Genomic DNA, 22102 nt, shown 5'->3' with positions numbered 1-22102 from the left:
TCTGCTAACAACAATTTTTTATTTTGCTTTCAATTATGTAATCTCAAGGTTTTCTTCTAATTCTTACAGGAAGAGTCCAGTGGACATCTTGCAGATATTTAGAGTTGGCTGACTGAGTGAAACCACAGCGTTTTTGAGCCACCTTGGCAACGTGACGCCCTTGCTGCACAGGTCCCCTGTACAGAGCTTTGTAGGAATCCTGTCCTGGTAAGAGCATGCCATCTTTAGTTTTCAAATTTTTCAGCCTCACAAATGTGAAGAGTTTTACTTTTTTTTTCTACAGTACATGGATCTGTTACATTAAAATCAGCCAGCTTATTGAATTCCAGAGAAAATTGAACACTTTAAATTATAATTAAGTATGTGATTTAAGTCATAGATTAATTATTATACATATTTTAAAGTGTAGTGCATGGATATGAATTGCTTCTTGAAAACAGTATCATGCGAATAGGGGACTCTCTATTTCCTGACTCTTCTGTGTGTATCTAGTCTAGGGATAGTCCAGAAATTAGAGTGCCTGGATACCATGAATTATCTATTCAAAACATAGCTCTAATTTTCTGTTTGCTTTGAATAACACTTAATAGTGTGGCTGAAACTGAAGTCACAAGGAGCAGGGGGAAAACATGATTCAATCTGTATCCTTAGTTAAATATCTAAGCAGAAACGTAAAAAGAGAGACTTCCCTGGTGGCATCGTGGTTAAGAACCCACCTTCCAATGCAGAGGATGCGGGTTCAGTCCTCATCGGGGAACTAAGATCCCACATGCCTTGGAGCAACTGAGCCCGCTGGTCACACCTACTGAGCCCACGCTCCACAAGGAAAGATCCCACGTGTGGCAACTAAGACACAACACAGCCAAAAAAAAAAAGAAAGAAGGAAAAAAGAGAAACATATAATATCCATCTGGAGGGACTTCCCTGCTGGCGCAGTGGTTAAGAATGGTATACACACACACACACACACACACACACACGCACACACACGCACGTAATTTGGTTATGTTTTTTCAAAAGGCAAGATAATGGGAAAACTAATAAAATATTATCTAGAGGGGGAAGGGGAGGAGACAAGGATGGAAGTTAGGTTTCTCCTGATGTACGTTGTTTTATGGTTTTGACTTTGAAACTATGAAAATATTTTACATAATAAAGATCAGCTATCAGGGAATTGAGATTGAATATGTTAAATTATGCCATGGGGATGTAGTCAGCAATGTCTGGAATATGAGGAAATAAATGGCAAGAGAAAAAAAAGGGGAGAGGTGAAACCTATAACTTAAAGGATATTTGAAATGAGGCAATATGTAGCCTTTGTTTGGATCCTGATTTGAACAAAGCCCATTGTATTAAAAAAAACCCAACAATTACAGAAATTTAAACATTACCTGGATATTTTGTGATATTAAAGAATTATTCATTACTACCTTTAAGTTTCATGCTTAGGAAAAATTCTTATCCCTTAGAGATAACATACTTACAGATGAAATTAAAATAAACTAGTAGGTCTATTTGTACCCTCTCACAAGAACTGATTAAATTCTCTACTCCCAGGGAACTCCCTGCCGGTCCAGTGGTTAGGACTCCGGGCTTTCACTGCCGAGGACTTGGGTTCAATGCCTGGTCGGGGAACTAAGATCCCACAAGACAGGCAGCCAAAAATAACAAAAAAACAAAAACCAAACAATGTCACACAAGCAATATTGTGTAATTGCAGAGGCAGGATTTGAACCCATCTCTTAACCACCACACTGCTCTGATGGCCCTTTCCCAGTTCACAGGGGAAAAAAATCAAAGATGGAGAGAATTCTCCAAATTTTCAGTTTCCCCCCATATTCTTTAGTATATGTTACCATTTGTTTGCTAACAGGTTCTAGCAGATAACAAAACAAATGAGCAAGCAGCTAATTACTATTAATGAAAAGTCTCAGAATTTTTCTGAGGCTTCAGTAGACTTGAATATTTGACACCATTTTCTGAACACAAATTTGAAGGTTTTACGTTGTGCACCTTTTACTAGTAAGTTGTTCGTGGTTTGTGTGCTAAAATTAAATGTATGCCAGTTTCTTGGGTGACTCGGGTACTTTACAGGTAAAGAATCCAGTTGAGAATTCCTGGGACAGTAGAAAGCAGTTTGTAAAGTAGCGTTGAGCCTGTACGCAAAGGGTGGAAAGGGGGAGACAGCAAACACACATATGAAGGGGAGAAGCAGCTTGAGTTTATCCCCGTCCTGCCCCCAGGTTCTTCATGACCTTTTTTTTTCCTCTTAGATTCCGTATATATGTGTTAGCACACGGTATTTGTTTTTCTCTTTCTGACTTCCTTCACTCTGTAGGACAGACTCTAAAGACACAGACCTACTAGAGCATGGACTTGAGGACACGGGGAGGGGGAAGGGTAAGCCGGGACAAAGCGCGAGAGAGGCATGGACATACATACACTACCAAACGTAAGGTAGAGAGCTAGTGGGAAGCAGCCGCATAGCACAGGGAGATGAGCTCGGTGCTTTGTGACCCCCTAGAGGCGTGGGACAGGGAGGGTGGGAGGGAGGGAGACGCAAGAGGGAGGAGATATGGGAACACATGTATATGTATAGCTGATTCACTCTGTTATACAGCAGAAACTAACACACCACTGTACAGCAATTCGACTCCAAGAAAGATGTAAAAAGAAAAAAAAAGAAGAAGGTTGAGTTGTCCTGGAGGCAACAAGAACGCCTGCGAAGCATGTGGAAGCCGGGCAGCGAGGAGGTTACTATGTTTCAAATGTTTTGAATAAGTTCAAAGCACCATGTCAGGCCACTGGAAGAACTTTCATAAAATGTCAGAAAGGAAAAGAAAAAAGTCAGAGAGAACTGCTTTTCCTAAGTATCATAATTTTTGACAGATTTTATCTGATATAATGTGCTGGATTTGGTACCACATTACATTTCATATATAATTATATTCTGAAGTTGATGGAAAAATGTTTTTAACCTAGGAATATTCCCTGGGATTTTGAGAAAATAAAGAAAGCAAGTGAGTGGCTAAGAAGAACTGAAGGGCAGCATCCATCTATCTGCCAACGGCTCGAGCTGGGAAAGACTAGGACTCTGCCACCAAACAGCTGCTGGGGCCCCAAGCCGGATTCACCACTTCCCCTCTTCACAGGCTTCTGAAGTATAGTCAAGGCTGAAGCCCATGAACTTGTCTTTTAAACCTTTTTCATGCCTCCATGTATACAATAATCAGATACTAATGGATACCTATAATGAAATCTAATTATGATTTTATTCAGTGTAGCAATCACTTTAAAATAAGTGGAAGCAGTCTATTGTTTTAATGAACTAACCAGCAATTACAAAATTAAAATTCCAGGGAGTTCCCTGGCAGTCCAGTGGTTAGGACTCCAAGCTTTTACTGCCGGGGACCTAGGTTCCACCCCTGGTTGGGGAGCTAAGATCCCACAAGCTGAGCAGCACAGCCAAAAAAAAGTTTTTGTAATAAAAAAAATTAAAATTCCGGTATTACAGACTTCTTTGTGTTTGAGTACTTTAAGGTGATGAGACACGGATCGGGGTGGTGCTGGAAGTTTATTTCCTTCTCCCCTCTGAGGAGGCTGGCAGGGAGCCGATGCAGCCAGGCTGAGCAAGCTGGGAGGAAACAAGCCTGTTTCTGGGCCGGGTGTTGAACCTGGGCCCACCTGGCACTTGGTGTGCACGCTCCCTGGTGTGGACCCTCATCTGCAGATCCCTGTGCAGCTTTTTTTTTTTTTTTTGGCTGCACCACGCAGCTTGTGGCATCGCAGTTCCCTGACCAGGGATCCAACCGGCCCGGCAGTGAAAGCACGGAGTCCTAACCACTGGACCGCCAGGGAAGTCCCTGGACACCTTTCTTATTGTTTAGAGAACCTAGGTGTCCCGAGCAATTCTTTGGTGGATCTTGCTTTTGGTGTTGCATCTAAAAATCTCATCACCAAATGAAGGTCATCTAGATTTTCTCCTATGTTATGTTCTAGAAGTTTTATAGTTTTGCATTGTTTGTTTAGGCCTCTGATCCATCTTGAGTTTTTCTTGTGAAGGGAGTGAGGTCTCTGTCCAGCCAACTCCACACGATGCCTTCCAGCCCATTTCTGCTCTGCCTTTACGTAGAACCCCGGTGTCTTTGACATACAGTCTTTTTTTTTTTTTTAATATTTATTTATTTATTTTTGGCTGTGTTGGGTCTTCGTTTCTGTGTGAGGGCTTTCTCCAGTTGCGGCAACCGGGGGCCACTCTTCATCGCGGTGCGCCAGCCTCTCACTATCGCAGCCTCTCTTGTTGCGGAGCACAGGCTCCAGAGGTGCAAGCTCAGTAGTTGTGGCTCACGGGCCTAGTTGCTCCGTGGCATGTGCGATCTTCCCGGACCAGGGCTCGAACCCGTGTCCCCTGCATCGGCAGGCAGATTCTCAACCACTGCACCACCAGGAAAGCCCTGACATACAGTCTTGGCTGTCCTCCCACCTGTCCTGCCCGTCACCCCTCACGCACACAGGTGCAGGGTTTCCTTCCTGCTGCGGGGCCTGCCCGCCTCTCCAGTGGCTCCCAACACCCTGATGAGGGACCCTGTGAGCCTGCTGGTGCCTGAGGGAATGGGAGGCTTGTGAGGAGCTGCCTAAAGGCCTCCTCCCACCTTCCTCCCCGATGAGGCAAGAAGCTTAGGACCTGTCCCACTACTCACACTGCAGACGTCCGGCCCCGTTCGGGGCCGTGGGCCCAGGGCCAAGGGGAGCTGGCATCTTTGACTACTCTGCCTTTTGCTGTTTATATATGTATAAACCATCTAAATCTGAAACGGGCTTGTTATATCTTTACTGGTCAAATCAGTCAGGTCTTGGCCCTGGCCTGCCCTGCTTGTTTGCTTGACGTAATTACAGAAGACAAACCGGGTACCTCCTTACATTGTTACTGGAAACGTATACTAGTAAAACAAAATTTTACAATGTTTATCAAAATTTAAATCACTATGCAGTGGTCATTTCATAATGTATAGAAATATCGAATTACTATGTTATGCACCAGGAACTAATATAGTGTTGTAGGTCAATTATGCTTCCAAAAGAAACAAGCAAACTCATGGAAAAAGAGATCACGCCTGTGGTTACCAGAGATGGGGGTGGTGGAAGGGGAGAGTGCGCAAAGGTCTTTTATTTTGTGTCTATTTGAGATGATGGATGTTCACTAGACTTACCGTGGTCATCATTTCATCGTGTTTGTAAGTCATACCATGATGCTGTACATCTAAAACCTACACAGTGCTGTATGTCAATTATATCTCAATAAAACTGGAAGAAAAAATTAAATCACTACCCTCTTTGACCTATAGATTCCGCTAGTAGGAATTCTATTTCTAGAAATTCATCTTACAGAAATATGGACACACCAACACATACATGTATTATATGTGGATACGTACACAGTGCAGTGGCAGAGCATGTGCAATAGAGCTCATTTCAAAAGTTGTGTAAGGGCTTCCCTGGTGGCGCAGTAGTTGGGGGTTCGCCTGCCGATGCGGGGGACACGTGTTCGTGTCCCGGTCTTGGAAGATCCCACGTGCCGCGGAGCGGCTGGGCCCGTGAGCCATGGCCACTGAGCCTGCGTGTCCGGAGCCTGTGCTCCGCGACGGGAGAGGCCACAACAGTGAGAGTCCCGCAAAGAAAAAAAAGTTGTATAAATGGGTGTTTATATATGTATGAGATAAAAATCTGTCATGTCATATTCCAAACTAGTTACCTTTGAGGAACAGGAACTTTATTTCTATCTTATACATTTTTGAATTAATTGAAAAATTTTTACAATGAACATATATACTTAATTTCAAAATTACATAAAAGCAGAGTAAATAGTGTAATTAACTCCCTCAAGACTTAAAATGCTTTGTCAAGTTTTTGGACACTTAGAACACTTCCCTCTTCTTTTGCTGCTGAGGAAACGAGTTGGCTCTCCTACAGGATGTCCCACATTCTGGATATGTCTGTTTCCATTTCTCTTTCCCCATATTTCTTGTAAACTGGAAATTAGATCTAAAGTCCTGAGTAGATTAAGGATCAGCATTTCTGTCAACACGAGCCATGAAGGCTGGTTGTTCTACTTTAATAATGCTAACATTGATCCGCACGTTTCCACTGTGGAGTTGCTTGCCTACAGCCAACACTCACCTGTGGACAGATACTTTGGCATTCAGTTCCTCTTCAGTCTTTCAGCTAATGATTCTGTTGTCTGAATCATTTTATGAAATATTGTGGTTCTCTATTTTTTCTTCTATACTTGTTAGCTGGAATTCTTGTGAAACAATCAGCTGTCCCCCATCAACTAACGTTGCTTTATAGTATTTTTTAAACTTATTTTAAAAAAATATGGAAGCATTAGAATTGCTGTGTGTTCCCTTAGATATGAGAGTGCGTGGTGGCCAGGCTATGGTGTAGCGATCGCTGTGTTCCTAATGCCTAGGATGCCTTCTGTGAGCCAACTCAAACATCTGGCGCTGCTCCCAAGAGGCGCCTGCCAGATCATAGTCTTAAATGAACTCAGGGAGCCCATTTAAAAGAGTTAATTTTGTAAATTATGTTGCCAGGTGAAAATTGTCACTCGAGGATGAGGTCATTAGCCACCATAGCTGCAGACCTTCAAGGCCCCCTGAGAGGAGCTCAGGGCGGAGATCAGGAGTGAGGCGCTCTGTGCTCTGGGAAAAGCTGGAGGACGTTTCAGGAGCCCGGTTCTCGCCTCCCCTCACATCTAGAAAGGCACAAAATCATTAACGGGGCGTCCGCTCCTCGTGGCCAGCAGCAGCGCGTGCTTGACCGCTCGTCTCCTGGCCCGTCACCCAGGCCTTGAGCTGCTGAGGCGCTGTCCCCTGGACAGAGCTCTCATTTTGCCCCAAATAAAACCCAACTCGCAACTCTCACCTTGTGCATTTATTTTCAGTCGACAAATTTCACTGTTAAATAAAAAGCTCGCTGCTACAAAGACTTTATTTGCTTATTTGCAATTCAAACTGAGAAATATTTCACCTAGCAACTCTGGGCGACAATTCATTTTGAGGGGTGACTATCTTTGTCAATCATTCATAACGTGTACAAATTACTTTTATCACCTCCTCTGATTTTTCTCAGTGGGAATTAAAAAAACAAAACAAAACCCTACTAGATATTGGAAAATAAATGTTTTCCTTATCTTTAAACAGCACTCCCTAAAATATAACAGCACTATGAGCTGTGTTTGATTGGATTCTTCACAGGCGTTAATCGAATCAAAATCACCCAGATAACGGTCACCTGCTCTGGGCAGCAGGCGGCACGAAGCGTACCCGCCACGAACCTGACCCGCGCGCTGACCCTCTCGCCCCGCCCACTTCTCGCCCCAGTCCCGCAATCCCCGCCCACCAGCGCTGCAGTGCAGCCTCCGCTCCGCAGCTCCCTTCCCCTCAGCCCACACCCCGCCCACGCTCCTCAAGCCCCCCCCACCGGCGCTACACCGCGGCCTCTCCTAGCGCCTCCATCGCCCTGCTCTTCCTTCAGCCCGGGGCACCCCCACCTCGGCCAGCCACCCGCTTCCTGTGGGTGGTGCGGGGCTCCGGCGCGCCCGCCCTGACGTGATTGTTGTGCGCGCGCGTCGCGCTGGGGTTCCGAGCCCGCCATTGGCGTTTTCTAGTCAGCGGCATCCTGCTGGCGGGGGCTCGGGGCCGAGCGCGGCGCGCGCGTCTCAACCGCTTTCCCCGCGGCTGGCAGAGCTCCGTTATGGCTGCGGCGGAGGCGGAGGGGGTGAGCGCGGCTGCAGGTCCTGGTTCGGATGCCGACGGCAGTGGCAAGTCGCCCGGAGTCGAAGGAGAGGGAGGAGGAGCGGTGGGCAAAGAGAAGGACGCGGCCGCGAAAGGAGCGGAGGCTGTCGGGGACAGCGAGGATGACGGCGAGGATGTGTTCGAGGTGGAGAAAATCCTGGACATGAAGATCGATGGGGTACGTGCGGGGCCCGGGCCGGGGGAAGGCTCACGCGCGGCGGTCAGCGCGGCCGGGGTGGTGCTGCCCGCTCAGGAGGCGTTGGAGGCGGTGTAGACGGATGTCCACGGCGCGGGGACATTGAGAGGAGGCTTCCTTCTTAGGCCCCGTCCGCGCCATCCCCATCCGCGGGGGACGGCGTCTCGGGTCTGAGAGCCTGAGCATCCTCGCCCGCTCTCCCTGTGCGGTGTGTGCCAGCAGCCTCGCAGGAGCCTTGAATTCCTCGCCGCGCCCTGCCCGGCGCTTCCCGCTCAGTGTCTCTGTGAAAGCTGTGTTTCACCCTGGTCCCCGCAGAGTGTGGTGCTTCCCCATTTATGCCCTTCAAGCTTATCGTTCTTTACATGTTTGTCTCCTGCTAGATTGTAGGCTCCTTTGGTAGACTATGCTTTTTATTAATTTGTTATCACTGGCACTTTAATCCAGTGCCTAGCATGCCGTGATTGCTTTGTGTATATCAGATTGAGTGAATGAATTGTGGGCTGGAGGCTGGGGGAAGGTGAGAGGGTGGGAGGATGGGCAATGGGAAAATAATCTGTTTTAGTAAATAGGTGTAAGATGACCAAAAGCCCTACACGGTGGTCGTTCTGTATATTGTGTTCTTTTTATTTTTTATTTATTTTATTTTTTTGCGGTACGCGGGCCTCTCACTGTTGTGGCCTCTCCCGTTGCCGAGCACAGGCTCCGGACGCGCAGGCTCAACGGCCATGGCTCACGGGCCCAGCCGCTCCGCGGCATGTCGGATCTTCCAGGACCGGGGCACGAACCCGTGTCCCCTGCATCGGCAGGCGGACTCTCAACCACTGCTCCACCAGGGAAGTCCCCCTGTGTTCTTTTTATTGTCTGTTATTTCCCATTTGTCATCCGCTACCTTATATTAATTTTTTTTGTCCATTCATTCAGCAGACTTTTTTTGTTTTCAACTACTGCATGGGTAGGTGCTGTGTTAGGTCCTGAGGATAGAGAGATGAGTTGTAGCATACACAGTTGCTGACATTAAAGATTTTCCTGGGGCTTCCCTGGTGGCGCAGTGGTTGAGAGTCCGCCTGCCGATGCAGGGGACGCGGGTTCGTGCCCCGATCCGGGGAGATCCCACATGCCGTGGAGCGGCTTGGCCCGTGAGCCATGGCCGTTGAGCCTGCGCGTCCGGAGCCTGTGCTCCGCAACGGGAAAGGCCACAACAGTGAGAGGCCCGCGTACCGCAAAAAAAAAAAAAAGATTCTCCTGTACAGTGGGGGATAAATAACTGAAATCCAGCGTCATCGATCTTATTGTTACTTGCAGTAAAGATAGGGACATTTCTATGTATAATTTTCCCAAATACCTTGTAAGCACCTTGAGGTGATAGGTGTATCACCTGCGTTTAACACAGTGCTTGGCAGGTGAAAGATATTCAGAAAATATTTGGTTAGGAGGGTAATATCTTCAGAATTGATGACTCACTTCTTTTACAATATTCAATTTTGCCAGTTCCAAAGAATTGTAGGCACTGTACCTAAAGCCCCACATTAAAAAAATTTTTTTTCTTTCATTTAAATGGAATCTCACTATATTTGTTTGGTGTGTGTCTGCATTTTTTGCTCAACAATATCTTTGTGAGATTTATTCCATGTTGTTGGAGCTATAGTTTCTTTCCTTTTCATTGCTGCATAGTTGTTGGCCCTCAAACAGCTTGGGGCCTGGGGGGTGCCTGACCCCTGTACAGCTGAAAAGCCACTTATAAACTCCCCCAAAACCTAACTAATAGCCTTCTACCAGAAGGGGAAGCCTTACCCATAGTAGAAACAGTCAGTTAACACATATTTTGTATATTATGTGTATTGTATACTGTATCATTAATTAAAAAGTAAACTAAAGAAAATATTTTAAAAATCAGAAGGAAGAGAAAATGTATTTACAGTAATTTATACCTAAGTTTACATCTTCTGTTTATGAGATGAATTGCTTGTCAGAACCTACATCAATATTGTCTTATATGACACAAAACACTGTAGATGTTATATGTATTACCAGCACTGGACATAAAAAATGAAAAGATAATGTGAAAAAGTTTATTGATTCATACTTTATGGTAGCCTAGTGTAATCGATAAAATTGCTTCCCAGTAGCCTTGCCTAGACACTAATGAATGAATTGTTAGAAAATTTTTGTGGCGTATGGTATTGCAGTCATATTCATAGTACAGTATCAGAAACATTATTACATTTTTAAAGAAGTCACTTACCTGTAATAATCTAATACTCACTTTCTCCAATTAGAAAAGAATATGGTAATATAATTCTTTGAAAGCAAAGTTATAAAACATTAAGAAAACTAACACATTAATTTTACATTAAATATCACACACCAGTATTTACATATACTTTATGCATTCATTGCAAACCTTTTTCTTAATCATTTCAGTACTTCTGGCTATGTGTTTCGTGTGTGACTTTTTTCAAATTGTCAGAAATCTCCAAAAAATTTTCATATATACATATATATATATATTTTTTGGCTGTGTTGGGTCTTTGTTGCTGCACACAGGCTTTCTCTAGTTGTGGTGAGTGGGGGCTACTCTTCATTGCAGTGTGTGGGCTTCTCATTGCAGTGACTTCTCTTGTGGAGCACGGGCTCTAGGCGTGTGGGCTTCAGTAGTTGTGGCACATGGGCTCAGTAGTTGTGGCTCGCGGGCTCTAGAGCGCAGGCTCAGTAGTTGTGGTGCACGGGCTTCGTTGCTCCGCAGCATCAAAAATGAAACATCAAATGGACATCAAAAGAGATGTGGGATCTTCCCGGACCAGGGCTCAAACCCGTGTCCCCTGCATTGGCAGGCAGACTCTTAACCACTGTGCCACCAGGGAAGTCCAAATTTTCCAATATATTTATTGAAAAATACCTGCATATAGGTGGGCCCCGCACATGTTTTTAAAGGGTCAACTGTATTCAGTTGTATGAACATATTACCGTCTCTCTTTTCTACTACTGTTGATGGGCATTTGGGTTTCCAGTTTTTGGCTATTGTGAATAATGCTTCTGTGAACTTTACTGAATCCTGGTGTATTGTGCACAAATGTTTCTCTTGGTTGTATACACCTAGGAGTGAAATTGTTCAGACAGGATGCATGTGTCTTCAGCTTTAAGTTAAATGGACTTTTTGGCCAACCCAATACTTATTTTTTGGTCATTTGGTTATCTTTCATGAAGTGCCTGTTCAGATCTCTTTCTACTTTGTCTTTATTAATTTGTTGTATTCTAGATTCAAATCCTTTGTGGGTGATGTCATGTATATCTCTTTTCCTGCTATGTCTTTTTTGGGTTCATATGATTAATGTAGAAAAACTTAATCTTTGTCTTGATGTTGAGTGTTTTTTTTTTTTTTGCGGTACTCGGGCCTCTCACCGTTGTGGCCTCTCCCATCGCGGAGCACAGGCTCCAGACGGGCAGGCCCAACGGCCACGGCCCACAGGCCCAGCCACTACGCAGCACGTGGGATCCTCCTGGACCGGGGCACGAACCCGTGTCCCCTGCATCAGCAGGCGGACTCCCAACCACTGCGCCACCAGGGAAGCCCAATGTTGAGTGCTTTTTATGTCTGGGTTGAGAAATCTTTTCCTACCCTAAATATTCTCTTTTTTTTCCTGAAATCTCTGTTGTTTTGCCTTTCAGATTTTATATTTACATTTCACTTGGAATTGATTATGTGTTTAGTGTAATGTAGGGATCAGGTTTCATTGAGCAAATCTGTCTTTTTATTCTTTAACAATGCCTTATAAATTTTAGAATCAACTTGTCAATTTCCTTGCACACATTAAAAACTTTGAATTTTTATTGGGATTCGCATTGAATCTGTGGGTGAATTTAGGATCAATTTAATTTCTTTCAATAATGTTTTATAGCTTTCTGTGTTGAGGTCTTAGTAAGTTGATTTTTAGGTATAATTGATATTTTTGATGCAGTGGTAAATGGTCTTTTGAAAAGTTTCATTGTCTTGTTTGTTGCTCATACAATTAATTTTTTTGTATTTACCCTTCGTTAAAGAAATTCCATTTATTTCTAGTTGCTAAATACTTTTATTGCGAAAGGATGTTGAATTTCATTAAATTTTTTCCTGCATCTGTTAAGATGATCGCATAATTTTTCTCCCTTATATCACTAATGTGATAAACTACATTGATTTCCTAATGTTAAATCAACTTTGTGTTCATAGAGTAAACCAAAGTTTGTTGTGATATTACCCTTTTTAGTGTTAGATTATATATTTCTTTATTATTTCATTTATTTCTGCTTTTTCTTTTTTTATAAATTTATTTTATTTATTTTTTATTTTTGGCTGCATCGGGTCTTCGTTGCAGTGCGCCAGCTTCTCATTGCGGTGATTTCTCTTGTTGCAGAATATGAGCTCTAGGCACGCGGGCTTCAGTAGTTGTGGCACATGGGCTCGGTAGTTGTGGCTCGTGGGTCTAGAGCACAGGCTCAGTAGTTGTGGCGCATGGGCTTAGTTGCTCTGTGGCATGTGGGATCTTCCCGGACCAGGGCTCGAACCCGTGTCCCCTTCATTGGCATGTGGATTCTTAACCACTGTGCCACCAAGGAAGCCCAACAAAAATTTTTAGCTAATTATCTAGTATATACAACCTAAGAGGATAAGAGGACGGACCATCTGCTGCCATTTAGTTTGTCCCACTGATTAAGCTAAAAGAAAATGTGGCTACCAAGAAAATAGACATTTGGGGAATTTTGAAGGTAAGTTTATAGATCCCAGGGCTGTCATGAAATTTCTTAATATACAGCAAAGTCTTCGGCAATATTTGGGTTGACATTATTCCTATAAAAAAACATGTAATTCAGGTTTTCATTTGTTTTGTATACTGCTATACACATAGTGACCCTCAGTAAATATTTGTTGAATGAATGAATGAAGCAAAACTGCTGAAATGAAGGCTGTTAATAATTATCAGTCAGTTAAATCTGGAGCTAAACTTAAGATGTATTCCTTGTACTTGAGAATGATTGTTAATACTCCCTCATTCTCATTGACTAGATCAAACCTAATTGATAACAAGTATTAAATTTATATGTGTTCATTACTGCCTTTTTTTTTTTTTAATCATCAGAAAAGTTGCAAGAATTGTGTAGAATCTCCCATACGCCTTTACCCAGATCCCCCAGTTGTTGATATTGGCTTTATTTTTTTTCCTCTCTTTATTTATATACATTTTTTTCTGGCCCATTTGAAAGTGAATAGTGTTTTTTAAAAGCAACTTTGAGTAACACATTTAGCACTATTTTTATGCACACACAACTGAGGTGGCCCACAGATAAGGATCTTTGGTCTCCAAGCCCTGTTGTTGGGTACATTCAGGCATCCCTCCACTCCCCTGTAGCGGTGTAACTTCTCCTGTGGTATTTGTGCCAAGAGCAGGAGTGCCGCCACGAGGACCTAAGCAAGCTGCTCTCTCACCTTGGTTTATCTCCAGTTTTAACTGCGCCTTCATAGAAGCTCTTACAAGGTTGTGTATTAATAGTTTTCTCTTTCCACACTGTTTTGCTAAAAAGCATACGCATGCATTTTCAGTTGTTATAATCACTGCCCAGCACCCAGTTATATAGCTGAACCGTTAAACTGACATGCTTTCTCTTTTTTTGCGGGGGGGGGGGCGGGCGGCGGGAGACCACCATGCGGGATCTTAGTTCCCTGACCACGGATCAAACCCACGCCCTGTGCAGTGGAAGCTCGGAGTCTTAACCACTAGACTGCCAGGAAATTCCCAACATAGACTCTTAATTATTATTTTAAAATTATAAAGATTTTCAGGATTATTTCTGAAAGTTAAGAGGCTACTCTTTTCCCACTATTTCTTAGTTTCTAATCCTGTTAGATGCTAATGCTTGGTCTTTCTACAGATGGCAGAATGATTGAAAGGCAGTGTGGGCATGATGGAAGTGTGCAATGGGAGGGAACAGTGGTTGGCAGTCAGTTTCGAAAGTTTATTGCCTTGGTGGTTGTATGAATAAAATCAGACAAGTGTTAAGAGTATAGCTAGAATGGTGCTCTGCAGTTCGTGCAGAAAACTATTTCATGAGTATGTTCTTGCTTCTCAGTGAGATTGGGTATTGAGCAGAAATGAAAAATCAGAAATCTGGAAAAGCAAGAATTTGGAATATATATGACAAAGATTTAATAGCCATCAAGTATTAAAAAGAAAGGGAATTCCCTGGCAGTCCAGTGGTTAGGACTTGGCACTTTCGCTGCCATAGCCCGGGTTCAATCCTTGGTGGGGGAACTGATCCCGCAAGCCGCATGGCAAGGCCAAAAAAAGAAGTATTAAAGAGAAAAATTCTCATAAATGAGCAAGAAAATGGGCAAAAGATACAACAGGTAACTTTAAAATATTGTTGATGTAGTTTATATATATGATTTTGTATGATTTTATATGTGTATCTTAAACTTTTTCATTTCAACCATTTTTCAGTGTGTGGTTCAGTGGCATTAAGTACATCCACACTGATATGCATTCATCATCACCATCCAGCTCCGGAACTTTTCCATCTTCCCAAGCTGAAACTCTGTACCCATTAAATACTAATTCCCTATTCTCCCTCCCCTCAGCCCCTGGCAGCCACCATTCTCCTTTCTGTCTTCATGAGTTTCCCTATTCTAGGTACTAAATATAAATGGAATCATAAATACCGGGTTGGCCAAAAAGTTCATTTGGGTTTTTACAGAACGAACTTTTTGGCCAATTCAGTATTTTCTTTCTGTGTCTGGCTTATTTCACCTAGCATAATGTTTTTTAAGGTTCATCCATATTGTAGCATGTGTTAGAATTTCCTTCCCTTTTAAGGCTGAATAATCCATTATATGTGTACACCACATTTTGTTTATATATTCATCTTTTGATTGATTGTTTGGGTTGTTTACCACTTTTTAGCTATTCTGAATAATGCTGCCCTGAAATGTGTGTTCAGATATCTGTTTGAGTCTCTGTTTTCAGTTCTTTTGGGTGTATACCTTGGAGAAGAATTACTGGATTATGAGGTAATTCTGTTTAACTTTTTGAGGAGTTGCCAAACTGTTTTCCACAGCAGTTGTACCATTTCAGATTCCCACCATCAATGTGAGAACGTTCTCATTTCTCCACATCCTCACCAACACTTGTTACTTTCTATGTTTTTGTTTGGCCTAGTGGCTGTGAGGTAGTATCTTGTGGTTTTAAAATTTGCGTTTCCCAAAGGACTAATGATGTTGAGCATCTTTCCATGTGCTATTGGTCATTGGTATATCTTCTTGGAGAAATGTCTATTCATGTCCTTCCTTTGTACTTTTTTTTTTTTTTGCACTTCACGGGCCTCTCACTGTTGTGGCCTCTCCCGTTGCGGAGCACAGGCTCCGGACGCGCAAGCTCAGCGGCCACGGCTCACGGGCCCAGCTGCTCCGCGGTATGTGGGATCTTCCCAGACCAGGGCACAAACCCGTGTCCCGTGCATCGGCAGGTGGGCCCCCAACCACTGCGCCACCGGGGAAGCCCCCCTTTGTCCATTTTTAACTGTGTTGTCTCGTTTTGGGGTTGGAGGAGTTTTTTTTTTTAATATACTCTGGATGTTGATTCCTTATGAGATGTCATTTGAAAATATTCTCTCCAGTTATATGGGTTTCCTTTTCACTCTACTGATAATGTCCTTTGATGCACAAAAGTTTTTGTTTTTGATGAAGTTATTTTACCTATTTTTTTCTTTTGTTTGGGCTTTTGATGTTTTGATGTTGTATATATACCTTGCTCACTTCATATATACATGCTCACTTCATGTCTCTGTGTCACATTTTGGTAATTCTCACAATATTTCACACTTTTTCATTATTTCTTTATTTGTTATGGTGATCTGTGACCAGTGATTTTTGATGTTACTATGGCAAAAAGATTACTGCTCACTGGAGGCTCAATGAAGTGTTTTTTAATTAAGGTAGGTACATTGTTTTCTTAGATAATGCTACTGCATACTCAGTAGACCAAGGTATAAATATAAACATAACATTTATATGCACTGCAAAACTGAAAAAATTGTGTGACCTGCTTTATTGTGATATTTATTGCAGTGGTCTGGAACCAAACTCACAATATCTCTTAGGTGTGCCTGTATCCAAGAATTCATTGTCAAATACAAGGTCCTGAAGATTTACCCCTGTGTTTTCTTCTAAGAATTTTATGGTTTTAGCTTTTAAATTTAGGTCTTTGATCTATTTTGAGTTAATTTTTGTGTATGGTGTGAGATAGGGACTTAACTTCATTCTTTCTTATGTGAAAATCCAGTTGTCCCAGCACAATTTGTGTCCCTGTTCATTGGACTTGGCACCTTTATCAAATATCAGTTGGCCTTAGATGTGTGGGTTTATTCCTGGACTCCATGTGTCTGTTCTTATGCCAGTACCATACTGTTTTGTTTATTGTGGCTCTGTAGTAAAATTTGAAATCAAGAAGTGTGAGTCCTCCAAATTTGTTCTTTTTCAAGATTGTTTTGCCTATTCAGGACTTCTTCCAATTCCATATGAATTTGCAGTTTGTCTTTACTACCTTTGCAAACGAGCCTATTGGAATTTTGATAGGGACCTGAGGTCACTTTGGTAGTGTTGACATCTTAACAGTATTAAGTCTTCCTACGAAAGAACACAGATGTCTTTCCATTTACTTGTATCTTTTCTAATTTCTTTCAGCAGTGTTTTATAGTTTTTAGTATGCAAGTCTTTTATGTCCTTAGCTAAGTTTATTCTTGAGTATTTTATACTTTAGATGCTATTGTAAATGGAATTGCTTTCTTAATTTCATTTTTGGTTTGGGCATTTCAGATGTATAGAAACAATTTTTGTGTGTATTGTACCCTGCAACTTTGCTGAGTTCATTTATTAGATCTGGTTACTTTCTTGTGTATTCTTTGGGATTTTTTTATAAATAGAATCATATCATCCATGAATATAGTTTCATTTCTTCCTTTCCAACCTGGATGCGTTTTATGGCTTTTTCTTACCTAATTGCTCTGGCTGGAACTTCCAGTACAACGTTGAATAGCAGTGGTGAAAGTGGGCACAAGCACTGCGCCACCAGGGAAGCCCTACTCTTTTTTTTTTTTTGTGGTGCGCAGGCCTCTCACTGCTGCGGCCTCTCCCGTTGCGGGGCACAGGCTCCGGACGCGCAGGCTCAGCAGCCATGGCTCACAGGCACAGCTGCTCTGCGGCATGTGGGATCTTCCCGGACCGGGGCACGAACCCATGTCCCCTGCATCAGCAGATGGACTCTCAACCACTGTGCCACCAGGGAAGCCCTGAACTGCTCTTTAGCTTTTAGTCATTAGTAGTTAGTCTGTCTAGAAGCTTGTTTCCTCATCTGTAAAATGAATATTAATACTTCACAGGGTTATTCTAAAGATTAAGTGAACTAATAAATGCAGAGATTTTGACAGTGCACAATACATTTTGAGGCACTTGATGTAAATATGATTCTTTTGATTTGTTTTTGTGTGTTTTAATTTTTTTTTAATTGAAGTGAAATTCACTTAGAATATTACATTAGTTTCAGGTGTAATGATCGGGTGATTTGTTTTCAACCATTTAAAAATGTAAAACCATTCTTAGCTTACAGGATGAGCAAAAACAGAGGCAGGCCCTGCTACAGTTTGCTGATCCCTGCTCTTGTATCTGGTGAGGTGAAAGTTGGAGCATCTTTTCTGGAAGACATTTGACAGCGCATTTTTACAATCTTTAAATGTCTTTATTATTTGATCCTGTCTCTCTTTTGGGAATTTATTCTAACAACCTAATCAGAGTCACAGTGTTACTTATAAAAAACACAAATTGGAAACAATCAAAACAACCTTTGGTTTCCAAAGGGAGAGTTTTCATTGTTTTTTTTTTTGTTTTTTGCGGTACGCGGGTCTCTCCCGCTGCGGAGCACAGGCTCCGGACGCGCAGGCTCAGCGGCCATGGCTCCCGGGCCCAGCCACTCTGCGGCATGTGGGATCTTCCTGGACCAGGGCACAAACCCGTGTACCCTGCATCAGCAGGCGGACTCTCAACCACTGAGCCACCAGGGAAGCCCATGTATTTTTTGTTGTATTTATATGATGGAATAATGTTCAGTCACTAAAAATTATGTTTCTGGAAGATATTAAAGCAAGAAATATTTGACATATCAGTGAGAAAGCAAGATAAAACTGATAGTATTATCCCAGTGTTTTAAGTATATATACATTAAATATATACTTATAAATGCAAAAGGTGAAGGAAATAGATCAAATTGTTATCAGTATTTTGAGGTGACTTTTATTTGTTTTTTCCTGTTTTTCATTGATTTTCAAAGACTGCACATTGCTTATATAATCAGAAAAAGACCTCAGTCTTTGGTTTATTAAAAAAATGGATTGATGTTATTGTGGTTTTATTTGTTTGTTTATTTTAATTTTTTAAAAATTGAGGTATTGGGCTTCCCTGGTGGTGCAGTGGTTGAGAGTCCACCTGCCGATGCAGGGGACACGGGTTCGTGCCCCGGTCCGGGAAGATCCCACATGCTGCAGAGCGGCTGGGCCTGTGAGCTGTGGCCGCTGAGCCTGCGCGTCCGGAGCCTGTGCTCGGCAACGCCACAGCAGTGAGAGGCCCGTGTGACGCAAAAAAAAAAAAAAAAAAAAAAAAAAAAAAATTGAGGTATTATTGACATTATATATAACATTATAATAGCTTTAGGTGTACAACATAATGATTTGATATTTGTATACATTGTGAAATGATCACCACAGTAAGTCTAGTTAACATCTAAAAATTGTTTTCTTGTGATGAGAATTTTTAAGATCTGCATTCTTAGCAACTTTCAAATATGCAGCACAGTATTATTGACTGTGGTCACGTGCTGTACATTGATTACATCCCCGTGACATATTTATTTTGTAACTGGAAGTTTGTGCCTCTTGACCCCCTTCACCCATTTCCCACCCCCACCCCTGCCTCTGGCAACCACCGATCTGCTTTCTGTATCTGTGAGCTTGGGTTTTTTTGTTTGTTTGTTTTTTTCTTTTTAAAAATTTGTTTATTTATTTATTTTTGTCTGCCTTGGGTCTTAGTTGCTGCGTGGGGGCTTTCTCTAGTTGCAGCAAGCTGGGACTACTCTCCCTTGCAGTGTGCGGGCTTCTCACTGTGGTGGCTTCTCTTGTTGAGGAGCATGGGCTCTAGGCCCGCGGGCTTAGTAGTTGTGGCTCACGGGCTCTAGAGCGCAGGCTCAGTAGTTGTGGCTCACGGGCTTAGTTGCTCCGCGGCATGTGGGATCTTCCTGGACCAGGGCTCGAACCCGCATCCCCTGCACTGGCAGGCGGATTTCTTAACCACTGTGCCACCAGGGAAGCCCTGTTTTTCTTTTTATATTACATGTGTAAGTGCGATCATGTAGTATTTATCTTTCTCTGACTTATTTCACTTATCATAAGGTCCTTGAGGTCCATCCATGTTGTTGCATATGGCAAGACTTCATTCTTTTTTTTAATGGCTGAATAATACTCTGTATGTGTGTGTACATACATATATGTGTGATGTATATGATTATATATGTATGTGATATATATGTGTGTGTCTATATACACACACTACGTTTTCTATATTCATTTATTGATGGTCACTTGGATTGTTTCCACTTTTTGGCTATTGTAACTAATGCTGCGGTGAACATGGGGGTACATATATCTTTTCCAGTTAGTATTTTCATTTTCTTTTGATAAATACCCAGAAGTGGGATTGCTGAATCATATGGTAGTTCTGTTTTTCATTTTGCGAGGGTCTTCCATACTGTTTTTCTTAGTGGCTACACCAATTTACAGTCTCACCCAAAAGTGCAAAAAAGAAGTCTTTTTCTCCACATCCTCGTCAGCCCTTGATATTTCTTCTGTTTTTGATAATTGCCATTCTAAGAGGTGTGAGGTGACAACTCATTGTGGTTTTGATTTGCATTCCTCTAATAATTAGTGATGTTGAGCATCTTTTTAGCTATCTCTTGGCCATCTGTATGTCTTCTTTGGAAAACTGTTCAGTCCTTCTGCCCATGTTTTAATCAGATTGTTTTTTGCTTTTTACTTGTATCAGTTTTTTATGTATTCTGGATATTGACTCTCAGATATATGATTTGCAAATATCTTCCCATTCAGTAGGTTGCCTTTTCATTTTATTAATGGTTTCCTTTGCTGTGTAGAAGCTTTTTAGTATGATGTCGCATGACTTGTTTACTTTTGCTTTTGTTGCTTTTGCTTTTGGTGTGATACTGTTTTTGCTTTTGTTTTTGCCACTTGCTTCAGGAGATGAACATTTTTTTTACATTTGTTTTATTGTGGTTATTTAATTTAAAAATTAGTTATTAAGTGAAAGGTAATACGTGCAAAATAGATTGAAGATTGACTCTCCTTCCTTCCTTTTCCCTAGAAACTGTTACAATTACCAGCTTCCCATGTCTTGCAGAGAACATTTTAAGAGAGGCTTTTAGGCTGATTCACGTTAGGAGGGGACAGATTAAAATATGACTGATATTTTATTATTCCACTATAGTAAGCACTTGCCCTCAGAGGGAGAAGCTACAGCTGTACTTAGATCGGATGGACTTTCATTATGTATTTTAAGGAATTCACAAATGATCTCAGGAGATGAACAGTCTTTATCATGATTTTAATCTCCATTTCAAGTTGGTTCATGTATTCTCAGCAGCTGTATGGCTTTGGAACTATAGTCAAGTCTAATATCCTTTATTTGCCTGTTTTTAATTTATATAACAGGGCAAGATCGTTTATAAAGTTCGATGGAAAGGATACACATCAGATGATGATACCTGGGAGCCTGAGGTTCACCTTGAGGACTGTAAAGAAGTTCTTCTTGAATTTAGGAAGAAAGTTGCGGATAACAAAGCTAAACCAGTGAAGAAAGATGTCCAGGTATTATATTTTATCTCATAGTGGGTTTTTTTAGTATAATAAGTTTATTATAAATTTTAATAATATACAGAATGTATAGTAAGGAATTTACAAATAATAATAAAATATACAACATTCCTATTGTAAGTTCTGTATAGCCAATTGATTCTTATAGAATGCTTTCATTGATTTTTGCCAGGCTCTTTTTTCTGTAGCCAACTGTGATTGCAGGTGACAAACAGGTATAGTTGGGACATGTTGTTATTTTCCTTTAAGTTAAGAGTAAGATGATAGTGGGGAGAAAAGAGATGTGTTGAAACTTTACTTGTTTGTCCATGATGTGAGCATCATGTTTTTGTATACCTGAGGAATATTTTTTATGCTATTCATCATAGTATTATTAACTATGGTCACATTATTATTATTAACTATGGTCACATTAAATATGGTCATATTCATCATGTTTTTGTATACCTGAGGAAAATTTATGTTACTATTACAGATACAACACATACTCTTATATTTAATCAGCATTATTAACATATTTCTAAGTCTGACTTTTCTGCTAATTCAAACAATTCTTAGATCACTTTATAAAGCTATACATTTTAATCCGTTTCAGATTATTCACAGGTCTGTTTATCTCCGGGTCTTCTGTTTTTCTTTTCTATTTCCACTTCAATTTTTAACCACTTTATGGTTTTTTAGTATCTTTTGTTGGTGGTAAGGAAGGATAAAGAATTCAAAGGAACTTAGATGAGTTAAACTTCTATCATCAGCAGGTTGAAAAAAGACTTGATGGTGGTCTAAAGTGGGATAACATTAAAACTAACATTAAAACTAATGCATAAACTTGGTTTAAGAGTTTTCTTCTATGGATTTGTCCGTTGTTTTATCCTTGATTCTCATATTCCACACATTATTGAATTGGCTTTATTTATGAATCTTCTAAGAATTTCCCATTTTACTTTTCTTTGTAAGTTTCATTTATAGCTTCTGTTTATAAATTGAACTGACTCTAATTCAACTTATTGCTTTTGTTTTAGTTTTTTTTTCATTAGAAATAATTATCATTTTTTAGAATACTGGCAGAGGTTCTTGAACTTAGAACTATATAGTGAAAATTGCTCACAATAAAGAGTCTTAGTTGTTGAAGTTATTTTTTAAGGGCTGAATATTGATC

The 22102-nt window shown here is 41.4% G+C and overlaps 1 protein-coding gene across 1 annotated transcript in view; it reads left to right on the top strand.

Annotated features, from left to right (window-relative positions):
- Positions 1-7755: 7755 nt before the first annotated feature.
- Positions 7756-22102, top strand: part of MPHOSPH8 (M-phase phosphoprotein 8) — a 48278-nt gene continuing 33931 nt past the window's right edge. The window contains 2 exon segments of the mRNA XM_007464516.1: positions 7756-7974; positions 20785-20940. Coding sequence (XP_007464578.1) covers positions 7756-7974; positions 20785-20940 — 375 coding nt within the window.

The sequence above is a fragment of the Lipotes vexillifer genome, unplaced genomic scaffold (genome assembly GCF_000442215.2).
Source record: "Lipotes vexillifer unplaced genomic scaffold, Lipotes_vexillifer_v1.1 scaffold2116, whole genome shotgun sequence".
In the NCBI taxonomy this organism is placed as follows: domain Eukaryota; kingdom Metazoa; phylum Chordata; class Mammalia; order Artiodactyla; family Lipotidae; genus Lipotes; species Lipotes vexillifer.
This window is presented reverse-complemented; position numbering and strand designations above follow the sequence as displayed.